Source organism: Micropterus salmoides, unplaced genomic scaffold, assembly GCF_014851395.1.
Source record: "Micropterus salmoides isolate LMB-PRFRI ecotype aquatic unplaced genomic scaffold, ASM1485139v1 Ms_hic_scaffold_7, whole genome shotgun sequence".
NCBI classification, from domain to species: Eukaryota; Metazoa; Chordata; class Actinopteri; order Centrarchiformes; family Centrarchidae; genus Micropterus; species Micropterus salmoides.
The window spans coordinates 17,246,664-17,264,176 of NW_024044459.1; the positions used below are offsets into that span (position 1 = coordinate 17,246,664).

The window sequence follows — 17,513 nt, forward strand, 5'->3', positions numbered from 1 at the left end:
ACTTAAAATGCAGAAAAGTTTATTTCAACAAAGACCGGCGCTGCAACGATCACTCCCCAGAATGAAAATAGCCACCATGTGTTTGGTCACGTGACCACGCTACGTCAGCATAACGACGTGTGTGACGTGCATTGTAGGCTACGTTAGTTTCCCTAATCACTTACTCAACTGATATCTGTGTAATAAAAACTGGAATTCCGCCGGTGGACGAGGGGGTTACTTATTCAGAAAAAGCACACAAACCCAGTAGCCCTAGTCATGAAACTAACTCGGTCGTTTCTGTGGTGAAATCGGGCTTATTGGTGAAGAAAATGCCGGAAAAATCCTGATTTTAAACCCACACAAGGTCGGTTGTTATTTTGCTCTAGCTGTCGAAAGGCGGGGAATACAAAGCGTATTGTGGCCAAATTTACTGCAGTCAAGCCAGCCTCCACTTCACAAAACACGGTCTAGCTAGCCCCCAATTTGTTTTTTGGTACGTACATGTACTAGGCATTACGGTAGGGGGCGTCTCAGAACCATAAACTGTCTATAAAGCTCAGAACTGATTTCAAAATAAAAGCGACCTTCCGCTGAACGACAATATTGAATTAATTAATTTGCATAATACCCACAACTGACAACTAAACAACTAAATAAAAATTTATAAATAGTACATAATAAATACAATTAATAGTAAATATCTAAGTAATCAAAGCTTTGTCATTACAATTGTCTGAATAATTAGTCAATCTTAATAATAAATACCAAACTGACAGAATTAATTGAAAAACTTGAAAAACAGAAAGATATTTAAACGAAACTACCCGTTTACTACCACAGACTAATCTTGCTTCAGAACGATAGCAGACAACCTCAGTGAGTCGCTGACAATATCAGTACTGTTTGATGTTGAATTTCAAAATAAAAGCAATATAAAATGTATGTACGTTTTTATATACAGTCTATAGTCGTATGGTAATAATAATATTACTTCAGTGGTGTTAACTATGAAATTCAACATTCAGACAATTGATACTGTCAGCGTGACACCGAGGTGGTCTGCTCTTATTCTGAAGTGAAATTAGTCCGTTGTAAACGGGACGTTTCAGTTACAAGCTGTCAGTTTTGTGCTTACAAGTCAGATTGGTCTTTGGAAATGTATTCTTTATTACCACGGTTAATTATTCACACAATTATAATGACAAAGATTAGATTTTCAAAGAGTCTAAATTGAATTGACAGTTAGTTGTTTATGTGTGGTTTTTATCCATTAATTCATTATGGACTAATAAATGTGGTCACTTTTAGCGGAAGGTCGCTTTTATTTTGAAATCGGTTGTCTGAGACACTCCTACCGTAACGCACGGTATATGCGCGCACGTCAAAACAACGTGGGGGCTAGCTTGGCCGTGTTTTTCGTAGTGGAGGCTGGCTTGATCGCAGTCCAAATTCAATACATTTTGGACTCACTAGAGCAAAAACGGGATTACCTCAAAGCCAGTTCGTGCTGCTGTGACTGGTCAGCGATAGTACATGGATTATCTGGTAAGTAAATTACTCGAAATGCTGTGTTTTCCGTATTCCAATCAAAGACTTCTTCTGACGTTTGGTTTCATGCCAGTTGGGCTCCTAATCAGATAGTGATGGCACCCAGGTGTGTGGCTACCAACTATTAGATGTAGTACCGGTTGTTGTTTCATGCCAAGGTGTCAGCTGTAGCCTGTGGCTTTTTTTCAGTGTTGTGCGAACAGGGTCTAAAAGGTTGACCCAGACTCCGATCTATTTTCACGATAACTAGCCCACTTGCTACACCTTTTGAAGTACTATTAGTTAACGTTATGCAATATGTAAGGTAATGTGGAATAAGGGTGTTATTTCCCACAAAACCCACTGTTGCTACCGAGGATAAAGCTGCACTGTGAGTTGCATTAGGCTACTTGGAGTCAAGATGTCATTGGGAGTGAGGCTCTATAACTGCACTGGTGTGAGATGTTAGTACCCTGCATATTTGTAATACCTGTGACCAAAAGAATTATTACAGTCCAGGCCACTGTGCCAACTTTAGCCCCGGAGATTATGGTTTTTGGGCCTTTGCCCACATTGTAAAGGTTGGGATGGGTGCTGCTGAAAAAGTGCAACAATAGAGAGGAAGCTGTAACTAAAAGCTTTCCCTGGGAATTTATAAAGCTAATAGGACAAAGAGTACCCAGACATTGTGCTGTCATCTCACATGGGGGACTTAGTGACGTTGTGAAACGCTGAGGAACTTGCCCACCCAGTGTTATCAGCTTGTTTATAATGGCCCTCCCAAGATGTGGTTGCTGAAAGGAACTTTGAACTTCTGCTTCATTGAGACGTCAAGATTACAAAGTCCTATCAGGGAACTGGCACCAGAACAGCTGTGTTATAGATAATGCAGACTGACTAATATAAAGCTTCTGTGCGGCCTCTGGCGTTGGAGTAACACATCTTGTGGGGGAAAAATAGGGAACAAAGTGGTTTACATAGTTTACACGATTATTCTGTAATCCTCAGTTACATGTTAATGGAGCGTTGTTGGTACAAACGGTAAACACGAGGTATTGTTGTCTAAGAGAGCACACTCCTGACATGACATGATAGAAACTGATTTCATTGCCTGTATATTTTGTTCAGTTTTTACCGTGTTTAATGTTTGTGTGCATACTGGGAGGAAACAAAATTCATTCCTTGAACATTTAAGATTTTCTTTGACAAACCGTTTTCTGCGGAAAGCACAGCTGTAACTCTGTGGACTGTTGGAGCCGAGTGCTTGGCTGTCCATGGAGGTCAGGCACTCGATAGGCGCAGGGCCCCCTTTCCTGCTGTGGAACACTGGAGACCTGGCACAAAACCCATTACATTACATTTACTCATTTGGCAGACGCTTTTATCCAAAGCGACTTAGATTTGAGGAACAACATGCAATCAACCCAGGACAAAACTATATCTCTCTCCTATTAATCAATAGGAACTTATCACTAAACCGTTTGATAAGTTATGCTAATCCTGTGTCCTGATCATGCTGTTAGGTATGGTTTTAGATCAGGTTAGGCGTAAAAGGGTATTTGGGATGAACAGGAATGGAAGCACAAGATTATTGCACATAGCTGGTTTGAAAAAATACCACTGTAGCAGAGGTCTGGCCTATGGTGGATTATGTTTCAACTGGGAGCTGGAGCATGTTAAAGGACTGTGCTGCTGTGTGGTCAGCGTAGTGTTAAAAAAGACGACACAAAAGTGTAGCACAGACTGAGGAATTTGGTGCTAGCTGTTGCCATGATACAACCATACCAAATTACAAGTGCACCATGTGGCCATCTCTTGGACCCTAAGTTGTTGTAGACCTCACCAGACGGGACACGTTGAACGTGTTATGAGTGACATCAATGAGAGGGAACTTTGTATGTGAGAGAACCAAACTATGGCTGGATTGATCACTTCTAAAACTCTACAAGAACATATAGTGTTATTCTTCTGAGAGTTTAATGTAGCAGACCTTTTTCTTTTTCTATTGACACACTGTATGCTTGCATGGTCAAAATTATTCTTCTGCTAATCTGCTGCATTATTTGTGATTGTTAATTGCTTTAGGCAAATGCACAGCCTGCAGGATGTTTCTCCAGTCTTACACAACATTTGCCTTTTTATTGAAGGGATGACCAGCTATTTATTTCTGCTACTCAAGAGTGACTAAACCCTCAGGTGGACTGGCGTCCAAGTCATCTTTTTCAGCTCTGCCCTGATGGAAGCCAGATCTATAGCCATTTATTTTATCTGGTGTAAAACAACCAGTCTGGTTTTTGTGGAATTTAAATTACGCCAAAGATTCAGTGATGAACCAAACGGTAATGATGGGTGAGACGGGTAAGTGACGACAGCCTCCTCTGATAATGGGCCGGCCCAGACCTCTGCTCATCCAGCTCATGTTCAGACAGAATAAATGGGAGAAACATTTAGGAAAAAAGAGCAAAAGGCAACTAAATATATAATTGTCTCATGATTTGAAGTCAGTAATAACAAAGTATTTTGTTTTAATTGATTTTGGATGCCTTTGCGTTGCTAAACTCTGTTGTGTTTTGGTGTCCGCATTAAAAACGAACCCTTTTGACATCCGCTCCCCTGTTGTGAACTAAAGCATTTTCTTTTCTGTATTAGTGCTGCACAATCATTTGAAATATTATCAAAATCACAATATGGGCAAGTGCAATTTCCAATTCCTACAATTGTTTGACTAATGGAAAATGTGTGACAAAACAGCATTATAATGAAGTATTGTAGTGCTGCGGGGATGACTACAGATCTTGTTCTCCAGAAAACACGTTTGTTTGAGTCATTAAGTCATAATATCTTTCAAAATAATCAATATGATTTTTTTTTTTATCCCATATTGTGCAGCTCTATTCTAGATGATACATAATTTAGCCACATTATGCAAAGACTCACACTATTTTAATTGGATTTCAATTGCAGTTGAATTTCAGTTGCAGTTCATTTTGGAAAAAACAGACTTGCTGTATCCATTGCTGTCTGGCTAATACTTACATTTTGTGACCACTACTCTTTCCATATTTCTGAAAAGAGGCTTCAAGGAGGAAGGCCGTAATTTAGCTGTGATTGCTATTAATGGTTTTGCCAGACCTAAATGGTAACACCCTAACCTGTTTGTGTTGTCCCTTATATTCTTTAGTGTAGTTGTCGTGTATACATTGAAACGACATGAAAACCTGACCTGGCTTGACTGACTGGATGTTGAAAGTTTCAGGGTTGGATTTTTATAGTGTTAAGCTCTAAGTGAACAAAATTTTAAAGGTATGATTCTTGTTAATAAAGAGCTGTTGTTTAGCCATCTCCATCACTTGACTAATGAGCAGTCTGTCAGCTACCATCTACTCAGAAATATTATCAGAATTTTATATGAAAGTAATAATTGTTCCCTCTCTATGCAAGCTCGTATTTGGGCAGTTAACAGTTCACAGGGATTTTTGTGTTTTTACTCAAGGTAATTTTTTTGAAGGCATTTTTGCCATTCTTTGATACCAGTACAGAGGCAGGATACAAGGAAAAAGAAAGGGGCATGCGATGCAAGAAACGATGCTGCGGTTATGTGGTATGCTCCTTTTACCATCTGGCTATCAGGACGCCTCATTGTTTATCAGCACTAAGATCACACCTCATGAAAATAAATGGTCCAGTCTTGAAACCTGCATGTGTTTTTGGCTGACCAACTGTTTTTCAGAGCTGATCTCCTGTCCAAGGGCACACAGCAGGCTATAGCAGATTGACATCTCACCGTTGAACACTGATGGGACGTTCTTGGCAGCATATGAATACAGCTTGGGTTAGCCAATGGGATACGAGGCTGGTGTTACTTTTCCTCAGTTTTGTCCCCTATATGACCGTGTTCCACACCTCGCTGGTGCTGTCGCGGCCAAGCTCCTTTCAGTGGCAAACAAAAATGACCTATTGTGTGCAGATAACAGCACCAATAGTCTCACTATATATTTCAGCAGTGTGTGTGCTTTTTCTGTGCGGATGGATATTAGGCCAATCATTTACTTAATTCATCGGTGAGAGAGAGCAGGTTTACCCATTTGTTAGAATGGATGTGAATTGATAGAAGTTTGGTCACAGTTGCTTAAACCTGCTCTCTTATTTAAAGTGCATAGCCTCTAGCAGCAATGTGAAATACCTTTTCAGAGCACAACAGCATTCCTGAACCCCCCGTCCCTGATGTTAATCTGCAGCAGCATGTCAGCCAGGTTTTTGTGTCTACTGTCTAGGTCATTGCAGTGATTCCCGTGTGTCAGTGGAGAGTGCTAGTGAGTCAGCATCTTGGGCTAGAGCAACATCAACATCAGTGTTGCTGCTGGAGACGGGGAATATTTATGGGGTTTTATAATGCTACGATCATGATAAAACACAGGTTTAAGTTGCTTTTAGATTGGCATCCACATAAGTGTATGGACCTTTGCTCCGAAGACGCAATAGCGAATTGTTTTCATGTTTTTATTTACTTTACTTTCTTTAAGGCCATAACCACTCTCTTTGCCTAGAAAAGCATGAAGGACGTGTTTGCTATCAGTGGTTTATTATTCTGCTCTTATTTTATTTAAAGAGTTGTTGGATGGGTCCATAAAAGATGTAAACAAATGCAGCTTGATAATCAGAGTTTTTATCAGTGAGTCAGGGCATTCATGGGAAAGCATATCTTGCTGACCTACTGTCAGACTGAATAAACTACTGTACAAAGCCTATTATATATGCTGCCGTGGTACATGACTAGTTGCATTACAAAAGAAGATATCTGCTGTACAAACTGCATTGTGTATGACATGCACTGGGTTAGAGGAGAAAGGTAACAGAATGAGAGATGTGACAAAAGTTCTGTGCTGGATTTTCAAAATTATGTGATATTGGTCCTAAGCAAATGAGACACAAAGTTGCCCCAGTGATTTTAGATACAAATGAGAACATATTTTAATCCAATTGTGACACCTGGGTGGACAGTAGGTTGTAGTTTTTGGCTTTTATAGTTAATGATTTATAGATGTGGTGTAGTCAAATCATAACCTGTTCTTCACCTATCTGTAGAATCGGCTTGGATGGGTCAACACGCCAACATCAGCTTGTTTCTATTAGCTGTTTAGTTTGGAGTTGGAAAGGAAATTTTATGTTGCAAGCAGTGCTATGTTTGTATTCTTAAAAAATGTAATTTTGAAGTCTAGGCTACCTGTTACTAGTGTAACTAGTTGTCATGTAGTATTATTGCATTACAGTTGAGCACACTATATTATAACTGCACTATGTCAGCAGGTGGTTGCATCAACTACAAGTAGCTGAGGTGACTGAAACAGGCTATTAGAACATGACTCACATTTGTCCCTGAACAGACCAACTTCCGCCAAAGTGTCCCACAGCAGTTATTGAAATCCCCATGGCCGCCGCAAGCTCAAGTGGTCGATCCCTTTATCCTACTCCATGCATAGAAAGCAATGGTTCTCTTACTTCGTGAAGCTGTGCGTACAGTACGGGCATGTTGTGTGGGTGGGTAATGGTGACTAATCCAATTCCCTAGTTGTCACTGAGCCTTTAATCTTTTTGGAGAGAGGGATCCTCACAAACTAATCTGAAGCTTGTGTCTGTCTGCTGATCCTTGTGGCAATGTTTTTTTTTATCTTTCTATGAATGAATACATATAGAGAGCCAACACAAGGCAGCCTTCAATCCCGCGCATCTACACCCTTACAAAAGCCCTCTGTGAAGCTCAGATTTAAAAAGAGATGGCTTGTGCATATATAGGTTGCTGACAGTGAGACGGTGAAGGGCTGGACTTGTGTTGTTGACCTGACATTGTTGTGCTCAGCTACTCCTGATCCTCCTCCATCCAGTCACTTACTCCAGAGGCTTGGATTGTGTGTTGCTGGGGGTTACGCTTGTTGCTGTGCACAATGTCGGAGCACATGCAGCTCTCCCTTGCCTTATGCAGGATTGGGCTTTACACGGTAAGAAAACGCGTAAACGCTTCTTTGTGTTTGTTAGAGAATGGCAGGGACGTGCTGTATTGTGTGTGTGTGTGTGTGCTGGACTGGATAGTGTTCGTTTCACCGTGGTTTAATCTTACCTTGTTGTGTTTTGAAACAGATACCGACCAAGTAACAGCGGCTGCTGCTTCAGTGTTGCTTGGTCACTGAATGGAGAGAGCACGCTCGAGAGGGTGTTCACATAATATTAAGGTGGAACAGGTGGACGTCAGTACTGTGAGATGTAAATTAAACCTACAGAGAAAAAGCTTTTGCCTTTGAGTAAAGGCAGTTTGTCTGAGAATAGAAACAAAGATAGTCCCTTTTTTCCTGCAGCTCCTAGCAATTGGCTTGGTCAGTTGTTGTAGTTTAAGCAGTCTTAAATAGAGTGCAGTTATGAATGGATCCTTGAGTATTATGCAAGTTAGTTTTGTTTGTCATTGCAATGACACTTGTGTGAGAGATTAAAAATGAATGTTCAGGAATACTGCAGTATTTATCTGTGATAAATACCTTAAATGTACACATTGATTCATTGATCTGTATGCACATTACCACAGTACCATGATAATTTTGAGTAAAGGGAAAAAAATCAATTTAAGGCACATTGTTGCCTTCATGACTTATGTTTTAAAATAGTTGTATTTTAACGAGAGCTGATGATTCATGTTAGAGTAATGTCAGATCCCCTGTTATTTCTTGACTGAGTGGTGAAGCTTTCTAAGTGAACAATATCAGAGAGGCTTATTTTGAAATAGGAGTGTAACAGTAAGCTTGTGCTACAGTAACATGGTGAGCACAGCCAATCGGAGTATTGTTCATGACTTGTATGGAAGTTAGATAAAGTCATTTCAGAAAGTCAGTTCTCAAGATCTGGAAAAATTTGAAAGCTGATAATAACTTTTGCTTGTAGTAATTATTTCTAGTGGTAGTTTGAGAAGGTATTGTGGAGCTGTTGTACTAATAGGAGGGTTACCCAAACTGTCCACTGGACACAGTTGTATTGCATTTCAGCTGTGGATTGTCTCACTTGAGGCTCAAATGAGGCTCGGCTCATCAGTCAGTAGGCTTCATCCGCTGGGGACTTGCAAATGTCCGTACAAAACAGACAGGCATTGCTCTCCCTACAGCCATGCTGCTAGCGTGACCAAAAAAAGGCTTTAAAGATAAACCTATTTGTAGTTAATTTCATAGCATGGATCGTTTATAAACTTTTATTGTGTTGTAGTTTAAGCTAACCAGGTCTGCTCTGTTTACTTTCTCCATCGGTAGTGTTTTCCGCAGAATGACAGTGTAGCTGTGGTGCGAGGGGGTGGCATGCATGTGGATATTGACTACCAGCTATATACAGCGTGCTAGCCTCGAAAACCCAGCTGTATTCTAACATTAACTTAGCTCTCCTTATTAACTAGGCTCCTTACATGCTTGCTAATAACTTTTTTTTTTTAAGCTGGGACTCTGACATTGACAGATTTGTGCAGCTGTATTCATGAGGAACGGCGGACGGGTGAGTGAGAGAGAGGGGGACAAGCGAGAGGATGTGCTGCGTGTAATGCGCTACAGCGCTCTACAATCAAATACGATTTTAAATAGGCCTAATAAAAAAATCGAATATCAATGTGTGGCGGTGAGCGTTATTATTGGGGCGGGCCGCCACAAATAATTGAACGTGTGGGAAACACTGAGACTGCGTTATATAAAGCTGGGAAAAAAAACAGAACTTGTCTTCTGGACTTTTCCGACACTGTGTCTCCCTCCACGTTGCGAGAGAGTTCGTAAGATAGAGGGGAGCTGCGCGCAGACCATAGAGACTATAATAGAAGTGGACGTCACCTATAGGGATCTGGACTGCCGTTTTGAAGCTTCATGTTTGGCCGTTAGGCCGCCGCCATGTTGAGTTTTTGTAACCAGCGGCACCGGTCGTGACCATATTCGGACGAGACGGTGGCACTGCTACTTTTAGCTAACTAAAAACAGGCTTAAAACAAAACGTTCTGACCGAAAAAATTAACAGCTGACTCCTAATAAGCTGGTGGTTAAACGGTGGTGGTTAAATGTACACAGAGCAGCAGATACGAGTCGCCTCTAGCCTGATTGACAGGTCACCATGGTAATGACTTGTGAGTCACAAGGTAGTCCCACCCTAAAGCATACGCCGCTTTATCGTCTATTTTCCTCTAAATTGGACCAGATTTTACTAAATGAACATCATGCTGTATTGAAGAAGGCTTGAAACTAATGATTGAGACCATAAACTAATTATGGAAGTGTTTACTGAGGTAATAAATCAGCTGAGAATAGGGTCATTGTATTTCCAATGGAACTGGGCTTCTTTTTGCACCCAGAGGAGTCGCCCACTGCTGGCGGTTCGATAGAATGCAGGTTTAAGTTACCTTAACCTTTAGTTAGGTTCCCACTTGGCGCAGTTGCAGAAGGAGAGTGAGGGCGGGGTTGCACAGTGAGGGGGAGAGGGAGGAGCAAACGGTGGCAGAACTTTACGGGAAAATTTATTAATTAACTCAACATCGCTGTGTCGATATAAATGGTATTGTCGGTATCTCTTTTGAAATCATATCGGTATACCTTTTATAATATCGATATACCACCAAGCCCTATTGCTAACCCTCCTGGTTTTCACAGGACAACGTTTACAACTTTGTGTCCCTTTCATTACATTCATTACAGTTTCTGGCACCGTACAGCGCATGTAACTCTCTGCTGTTTCCATTGGGACAAGTGGCATGCGCGTGATGCAGAACTGTGATGAGGGTCGCTCTGAAGTGACATCAGAGTCACATGAATTCCAATCTGACTGTCCAGACCAATCAGTATCAATATAATTATAAGTTAAAAGGAGTGATTGTTTTCATTGGCTTGCTGGCATTGAGATTCAACCCCCTGCTGAGTCTTCACAGTATCCTGTACAGTGGTGTGCAAAATCAAACACCATGTGTGATGTTGTGGGAGAGGAATGGTGTGATCCATTCTTACTGCTGTTGCGTGTCTGCAATACAAGTGCATAATTCTGATTTTAAAAAAACAACCCAAAACATTTCGTATCAGACACTGATGCTGAAAGGGCTATGCCAGGGGAAATCAAGAAAAAGCTTCTTGTTTCTTTACACTGGCCTAATAATTTACTACATCAGCCACTTCACAACAGATCTACAGCATGCTTTGCCGTTTAGGTTTGTTGTCTTTAGCTCTGAACCGGCTCTGTGTGAAAACAAACTTCTTGTTATGAAAGGGTAAAATCTCTCCATTTTTATCGCTTTGGACTCTCCCATGTTCTTGCTTATTGCACTAAAAATAGCAGAAGAGACAGCATATTAAACTTTTACCAATATTATACAGTAGTTTTCATCAGTGTGTGTAAAAGCCTATGCCTATTAAACTTTAGCCGGAGGACTGTGCAGCACTGTAAGTGCCAAGAACCTACAGAACGTGCTTTATAGTCAATGCTTGTCCCATCCAATACCACACAGTGTTCTAAGATTTACGTTTGTATTGTTACCTGGAGGTTTGCCAGCACTCTTGTATTTGGTACAACCGCAAACTGCTGAAAGATTGCAGCAGTTGCGTACTTTTGTAACAACTAACTTGTTTGTTCTTACCAATTTGTTTTCCTACTTTCTAACCTGGGGAGGTGCAGTTATGTGACGGTGATGAGCACAACACTGTTTTTCTATTAATCCAATGCACCTGCCCAACCCATGTGCTACTGTTATCATTGTTGGCCAAGCACGGTTTCCGCCTCACTTGAAATAATATCAGACTTACTGAGCTCTAAGGAAATCGAGGAGTCACACTACATCACACAGTAAAGGCCACTTATAGAATGAATGAAGCAATTGTTTAAATCGTCTATTAACCACATTGATAATGAAAAAAAATGCATCAGGATCTGTCTGATTTAGCAGGTGACTGATTGATTGATCAAGTCATACATTTGCTTCGTAGTAATTAAGGGCTCAATGGGTTATCTGTATTTGTGTGGGCTCTGAAGGTAGGCTGTACGCTATGCAACCTTAAAAATTAGCCACATGTCGGGGTAGCCACAGCAGGGCTATGGAGATACTGCACGGGGACAGCAAAAACTGTGATTGGCTGCTTGTGTTTTCTCCAGATTTCTGATGCTGTAGAGATTGTTGAGGGTGAAGACAACATGAAGCATGTTTTAAACCTCAGTTATTGTCTCATTTTCAGTTAACACGCATTGAAGCTATTTCTACCGCAAAGCTTCTGCTCACCAGGAACTAGGCTGTCCACAGAGAATGAAATAACATGGTGACTGCATGTATCAGTCCAATAATCATAACAAAACAAGGTGGTCCATCCCACTGTCGCTCATATCACAAAGTGGATGAAACTATGTAAACACAAGTATGATACAGCCTGATCATGTACAATACACCCATTTAGTGTTGTGTTGATGCTATCAATGTGTGAAATCCGACATGGAACTATAAAACAAAACCCACACGGTAGTATCTGTGGGACTCCGTGTTTTCTGCTTGTGTCGGGTATAAATCCAACTACACAGTCAAGTCAGCCCCTAACCCTGGCCAGAGATGTTGCTGGCACTTTAGGTTTCATCTGTATGGCACACTTAAGTTTAAACTAATATTCACCTGAGAATCTCCTTTATGTATTAATTAACAAAATGCAGCATAAGTCAGACCGTGTGATTTTGAAGTTCAAGACTGCAGTTATATTTTGGTTCTTGGTAACAACAGGTGCCATGGGACATTAGTATAAGTGACCGTGTTCTGTGGGTACCATAGCTACTGCTCTTTAGACCCTGTCTTCGCAGGATGCCTTAACCATTAAGGGTCTAAGTGATCGTATTAGGCACTTCATGGTCACCTCATTATGTTATTAATGATGTGGAAAATGGCTGCTCCACTGATTAGCTGGCTCCGATGCCCAGGCCGCATCACTCAGACAAAGAGTCTCAAGGCTGTTTCATGCTTAATTTGGAAAGAAACCTGATGGAGTGTGTGTGGTGAGAATGACCTAACTGAAGTTAAAAAGTGGAGCTGTACACATGGTTGGAGATGACCTAAAACCTGAAACAACGTGGATGCTGCAGCAGCACCTCAGTGCAGGACTGGTTGAACAAAGAGGAACTAGATTTACCTGTCAGTTCCACAGATCGTTTTTATTGGTTTATTATTGGTTACAGAGCTGAATGCTGATTAAAGGCTGGTTTTATCTCAGCAACTTGGCCTACTTTACACTTTTGCAATGATTAACACATATTTAGGTTTAAAAATAGAAGTTGAAGGTGCACTCTCTATGATGACATTTTTATTTCATATTTAAGGTTATGAGTTTCTAGGTTATACTAATAGGAAAATGAAGAACAGTGTATCTTTTTAAGGTTTTGTGTTTTGTGCAGCTGTCATCACGGTTGTGACACCTGCATCTTGTTTACCATATGAAGATAAAATTAATGCATATTGGACCAATATATTGCAAAGTTGTCCTGTTTTAGTTTTATACTTAATGTGGTGACCTAGTTAAAATTTTAATACATAATTGGAGGTACATGCCATGTCTCTTGTTGAAGGCTGTATTCGACACCTGAGTAGCCAGAGCGTAGTGAGGTGTGTTTAGTTCCGCCTTGTCTCTTGGGTTTCTGTCCTGTGTAACTGCATAAGGCTTTCCCTTTTCCTGTTACCACAGGCCTGATACATGTTTGTCTCCACTCATCAGCTGTGACCGGCCACCTGCTACCTTTTCATATCGGTTGAACGTTGTCATTATGTTCATTCACTCTCCTCTGTTTTTTGTTTTCTACATTGACCTTTAGGGTTGAGACGAGCGCACTGTGGTGTAGAGCAATCCTTTAATGTTTTCAGACAGTCATTATATAATTTATGGTTCTGATCAATATTTCTTTTGGTTTCCTCTAGATTCAAATAATAATAAATAATATCTCAGTGATTCATGCTGAATCATGACAGCAGGGTTTAATTATTAATAAGATTAGATTTGCGCGGATTCTCATTTTTTTTATCCTGACATGACGATTTCCTTTCCGTCTAAGAATTATAATTGACAGCACACACAAACACTTTATAACTTTTCTTTAATGGAGAAGTCTTTCTTTATTAGGATCCCATTTAGCACCAACCTCAGCTTTGGCTATTCTTCCTGGCGTGTGTTCAGTTATCTGTTCATAATAAAACACTGACTATTACATAACTTTTTCTTTTTGCTGCACCAGGTTACAGTATAATGTATATTTTATTTGAAAATATTTGTAAGAATACATTAATTTCCTATCTCAACAATTTAATTCTATACTATACTGAATTACAAACAGGTGTATTCACTATTACTTTACATGGTCCGTACTTGTAAAATATCCATAGTGTCTGTGTCTTCTGACGTAATATAACATTTCTCTCTCTGTAAGTGTTTTAATGGATCGCCAAATATACTGTAGCACACATGGGTGGTCTGGCGTATTTTGGCCTTTGTGTCTTCTTCACTCATGGTGAAGAACTTCCATTGTGTTTTTTTGTGTGTGTGTGGCTGTTATAATAGTCAGATTACAGCCGCTGTGGGCGTGATGTTAACCATCATGCGGCATTTGTGAAACTTTGACTGGCACAGAATCAGATATGTGAGATGGATTGGCAGCCTTTGACCGGTCATGGTAAATCAAGCTGATTGATCAGTGCATCTCTGCTGGTCAAGTCATTGTAGCATGTTGTCTAGCCTACAATGCTGTGTGCCCATTGAATAATGAGTAGAAAGGGGAAAAAGCACCCGTCTTTCATAGATCCTCGTTGGAGAACTGATGACACTTGCAGCGATGGTGTACACAGGTGTCTTTCTGTTGGCTGACTCACCTTTATTGGGACTAAACCCAAAATACTTTCAAACACTACTTGTTTACTAGTCATGTAACGTCATCCCCACCTCGTCATCAAGTAGCTCCTATTTGTGTGCGTAGTGACTGTGTGGTTGAGCGAGAGAGAGAAAAGGCGGCGAATGCAGCTCAGCAGAGGAAAAGGTGAGCAGTGAAGTTTAGCAGTAAGAGTACAGTGTAGATTACAATGCATTGTTGTGTTGAAGAGGATGTTTCATGCGGAGTTGCCTAGTTGAGAGCGTACACTACATCATGTCCATATATCATCTAGGCTATGTATCAGTTTAATTGAAAGAGGAGCGTCTGTGTTTTTGACAGTATTGAATACCTTGGTATAACATAATACCTTGATACCGCCCCAAGGCTAATTTGCATACTAGTTGCCAGTTTTGTAAACTCTTGTGTACTTCCTCATTTCCAAGTAGGTGTGAAGCAGCTAGGATAGTTATGTAATAAAGTAAAATGTACTTCTAATCTAGAAATGTAATAAGAAAATTTGTAATAACTTGTAATAGTGTAATATATAGAATGCATTACACATTTTAATATGAATGTATGTTGTCACATTGTTAGCCTATTTAGAAGGACATTTTTTGTATAGTTTACACGTTGCTCGACTATCTGCCATTTCATTATCCCTTCCTGGAGAAAGGGCAGGATTGCAGGTTGGCATATTGATTAGGAAGATCTGGAAAGACCTTTGTTAATGCCCCTGTCACCAATGACATCCAAAGTGTCAGTGACCAAGACACTGTGTCTGTACCAGCAGCAAGCACTCAGATGAGTGATTAACCTGAGCTTTGCCTCCTTTGTAGAAAGAAGAAAGTGAAAAGCCAAAGTTCTGATTTGTGGGAGCAAGAAGAGCATCAACAAATATGTATTATTCAAAGCAGATAAATAGTGTGCATTGCTTTGTGAGGATATTTGTAATTTATTATTTGGTAACACAAATTTCTCTTTAAACTTGCCAATGTTAGTTTGAAAAAGAAACCTTTAGATCACGTTTAAAAAGAAATCCCGGTAGCAGTTTTTAGAGGAAATCCCAACACCTACTTTTTGAAACTGTTGTTATTATTGTTAGACAAAAAAAGTCATCCTCTTTTCAAGAATATATATTTTTAGCTCTCTTATCTTGAGATACCGCAGGTGTCGGGTGGAATCTATTCATCTTGTTCAGGCTTTATCTCGCTGATCATAACGTGAACCCAGAACTCTTCCTTGTGATTTCTTTGTTTTGTTAGAATTTTGTTAACCCTATAGGTTGTTCACCAAGTACAATACAGGTCTACAAAAAATGTTTACATCAAATTGTTTTTTTTATTGTTATTTTATTATTTTTATTTCTTTGAAATTTTGACTGGTGAATCCCCAAGCTCCTTTGAGCTATGACAGAGCTTCAGAATTCAATGCAATAGTTTTAGATTATTTTTAAGTCCTTGGTGGGAATCCATATATCTCAAAGAGTTATTGTTTTTGTGATGACTATTATGACACAGAAAAGTTTCTGCACAGTAAATAAACCCTTTTTCTCACAGCATGTGAGCAGCACACATTTCCAACCTGTTTCCGTCGTTTTGAAAGGCAGGATGGGAGCAGCCACATATGCCCCGTCCTGGGCCATGAATATCCCACGCTTCAAAATAACCACAGGACCTGGTGGGATGATGATTGATGGATCAGCAAGGGTCACCCACCCACTATCGAGTAATGTTTCCTAAAACCCAGCTGCCAGTCATATGGTTTGTTTTGTTACGTCAAGGACATTTTGGGAAGGAATTTAGCTCTGGTTCGTTGGGAAACAACAAAGAATAACTTCCTGTTGTAGATGTATTGGCAGCACATATTATATAGTAGTCATATCCATCACGTTGTAGTACATTTTGTGGAATTAATGAATGATTGTTTTCAAAGGTGTAGTTCTATTAAGTGAAGCTGCAGCCAAAGCAGTGAGATAGCAAGTAGCAGAGTGTGTTCAGGGGCAAACAAATATTTGGAGGTTAAACTGAGCAATTTAGAACATAATAAAATGGAATAGCAACAGTTCTATTGGGGAAATTTGTAAAACTATAACAAAGGGGAGTCCAGGAAAAACAAAACACAGTTGCAGAGATGGGTTTTTAACGGTGCCAGCTAGTCACGGAAGCAGGATAGAAACATGCAGAGCAATTAGGGTGTGGTCAAAATAAGCATGTTTATAGTGTTTATAAGGCGGGTGGTGCTGGCATCAAATAACTACTCTAGTCAAGAAAACTAAGGAGCAGTGACTTAGGAGTGAAAACTTAATATTATCAACCACAGGAAATGAAAACAACACAACAGAGCATGTGGCTTTAAGATGTGGTTCATTGCGTTAGGGTGGCAAAATCATAGCAAAAATGGGATTCGAAATTGGATTTTTCTTGATGCCCCCAGACTCTATGGCTGCCAAAATCTAATCTTGTTAAAACTCTGTCCAATACATAAACTACTTAGAAGTCCAATTTGCTTTTTATGAATTCTGATGTGTTTGTAACTCGACAGTGCAGATTGTTTGAAGTCCTGGAGTGGAGCACAGCAATCTGTCTAGCACAACACTATGGTGATTTGAAAAGACACTACCCTTTGGGATCAACAGAATATCTAGAAATAATTGATGTTTTTATGCCAGTGAGACAATTAAGATCTATTAAACCAGACAGAAATATAAACGGGCAACATACATTACTTTTTGTATCATTGCTTTAGAGAAGCGGATAAGCTTAAAGGGTAACCTGGACTTTAATTTCCCATGTTTTTGTGTCTATGTGACTAACGGGGACAACATTTTTTCAAATTGGTCCAGTATTGAGTGATTGTAACAGTGCGGCTCTTCTAGACTTTCCAAATGTTATCACACCGAATGGTTTAAATTCTGATAGTGAAATTAGTCATTTCATTTTCACGGCTGCAGCTACTTCTTTCACATTGTAAGTCTATGGGGCCAGTGTGCATCATGTGATGGACCTGGAAGATGTAATTCCATGGTTTGGCTACTATTAAGATTTGCCATGTTTTCATTTCGCGAGCATGGATTTAAAATGTTCACAGTTTTGTTTTTTTGTTTTTTTTTACATATCAGCGCTCAGTTG

At 40.0% G+C, this 17,513-nt stretch overlaps 1 protein-coding gene across 4 annotated transcripts in view; it reads left to right on the forward strand.

Annotated features, from left to right (window-relative positions):
- Window positions 1–1,344: 1,344 nt before the first annotated feature.
- arl15a (ADP-ribosylation factor-like 15a) overlaps window positions 1,345–17,513 on the forward strand; it is a 106,732-nt gene continuing 90,563 nt past the window's right edge. Inside the window, exon 1 of one of the 4 annotated variants that reach the window (XM_038704107.1) lies at window positions 1,345–1,527. In XM_038704107.1, coding sequence (XP_038560035.1) covers window positions 1,516–1,527 — 12 coding nt within the window. In that variant the 5' untranslated portion in view covers window positions 1,345–1,515. Of the gene's footprint in view, window positions 1,528–7,397; window positions 7,506–17,513 lie in introns of those variants that run through there. The other 3 variants (XM_038704106.1, XM_038704109.1, XM_038704110.1) reach the window with 3 other exon arrangements.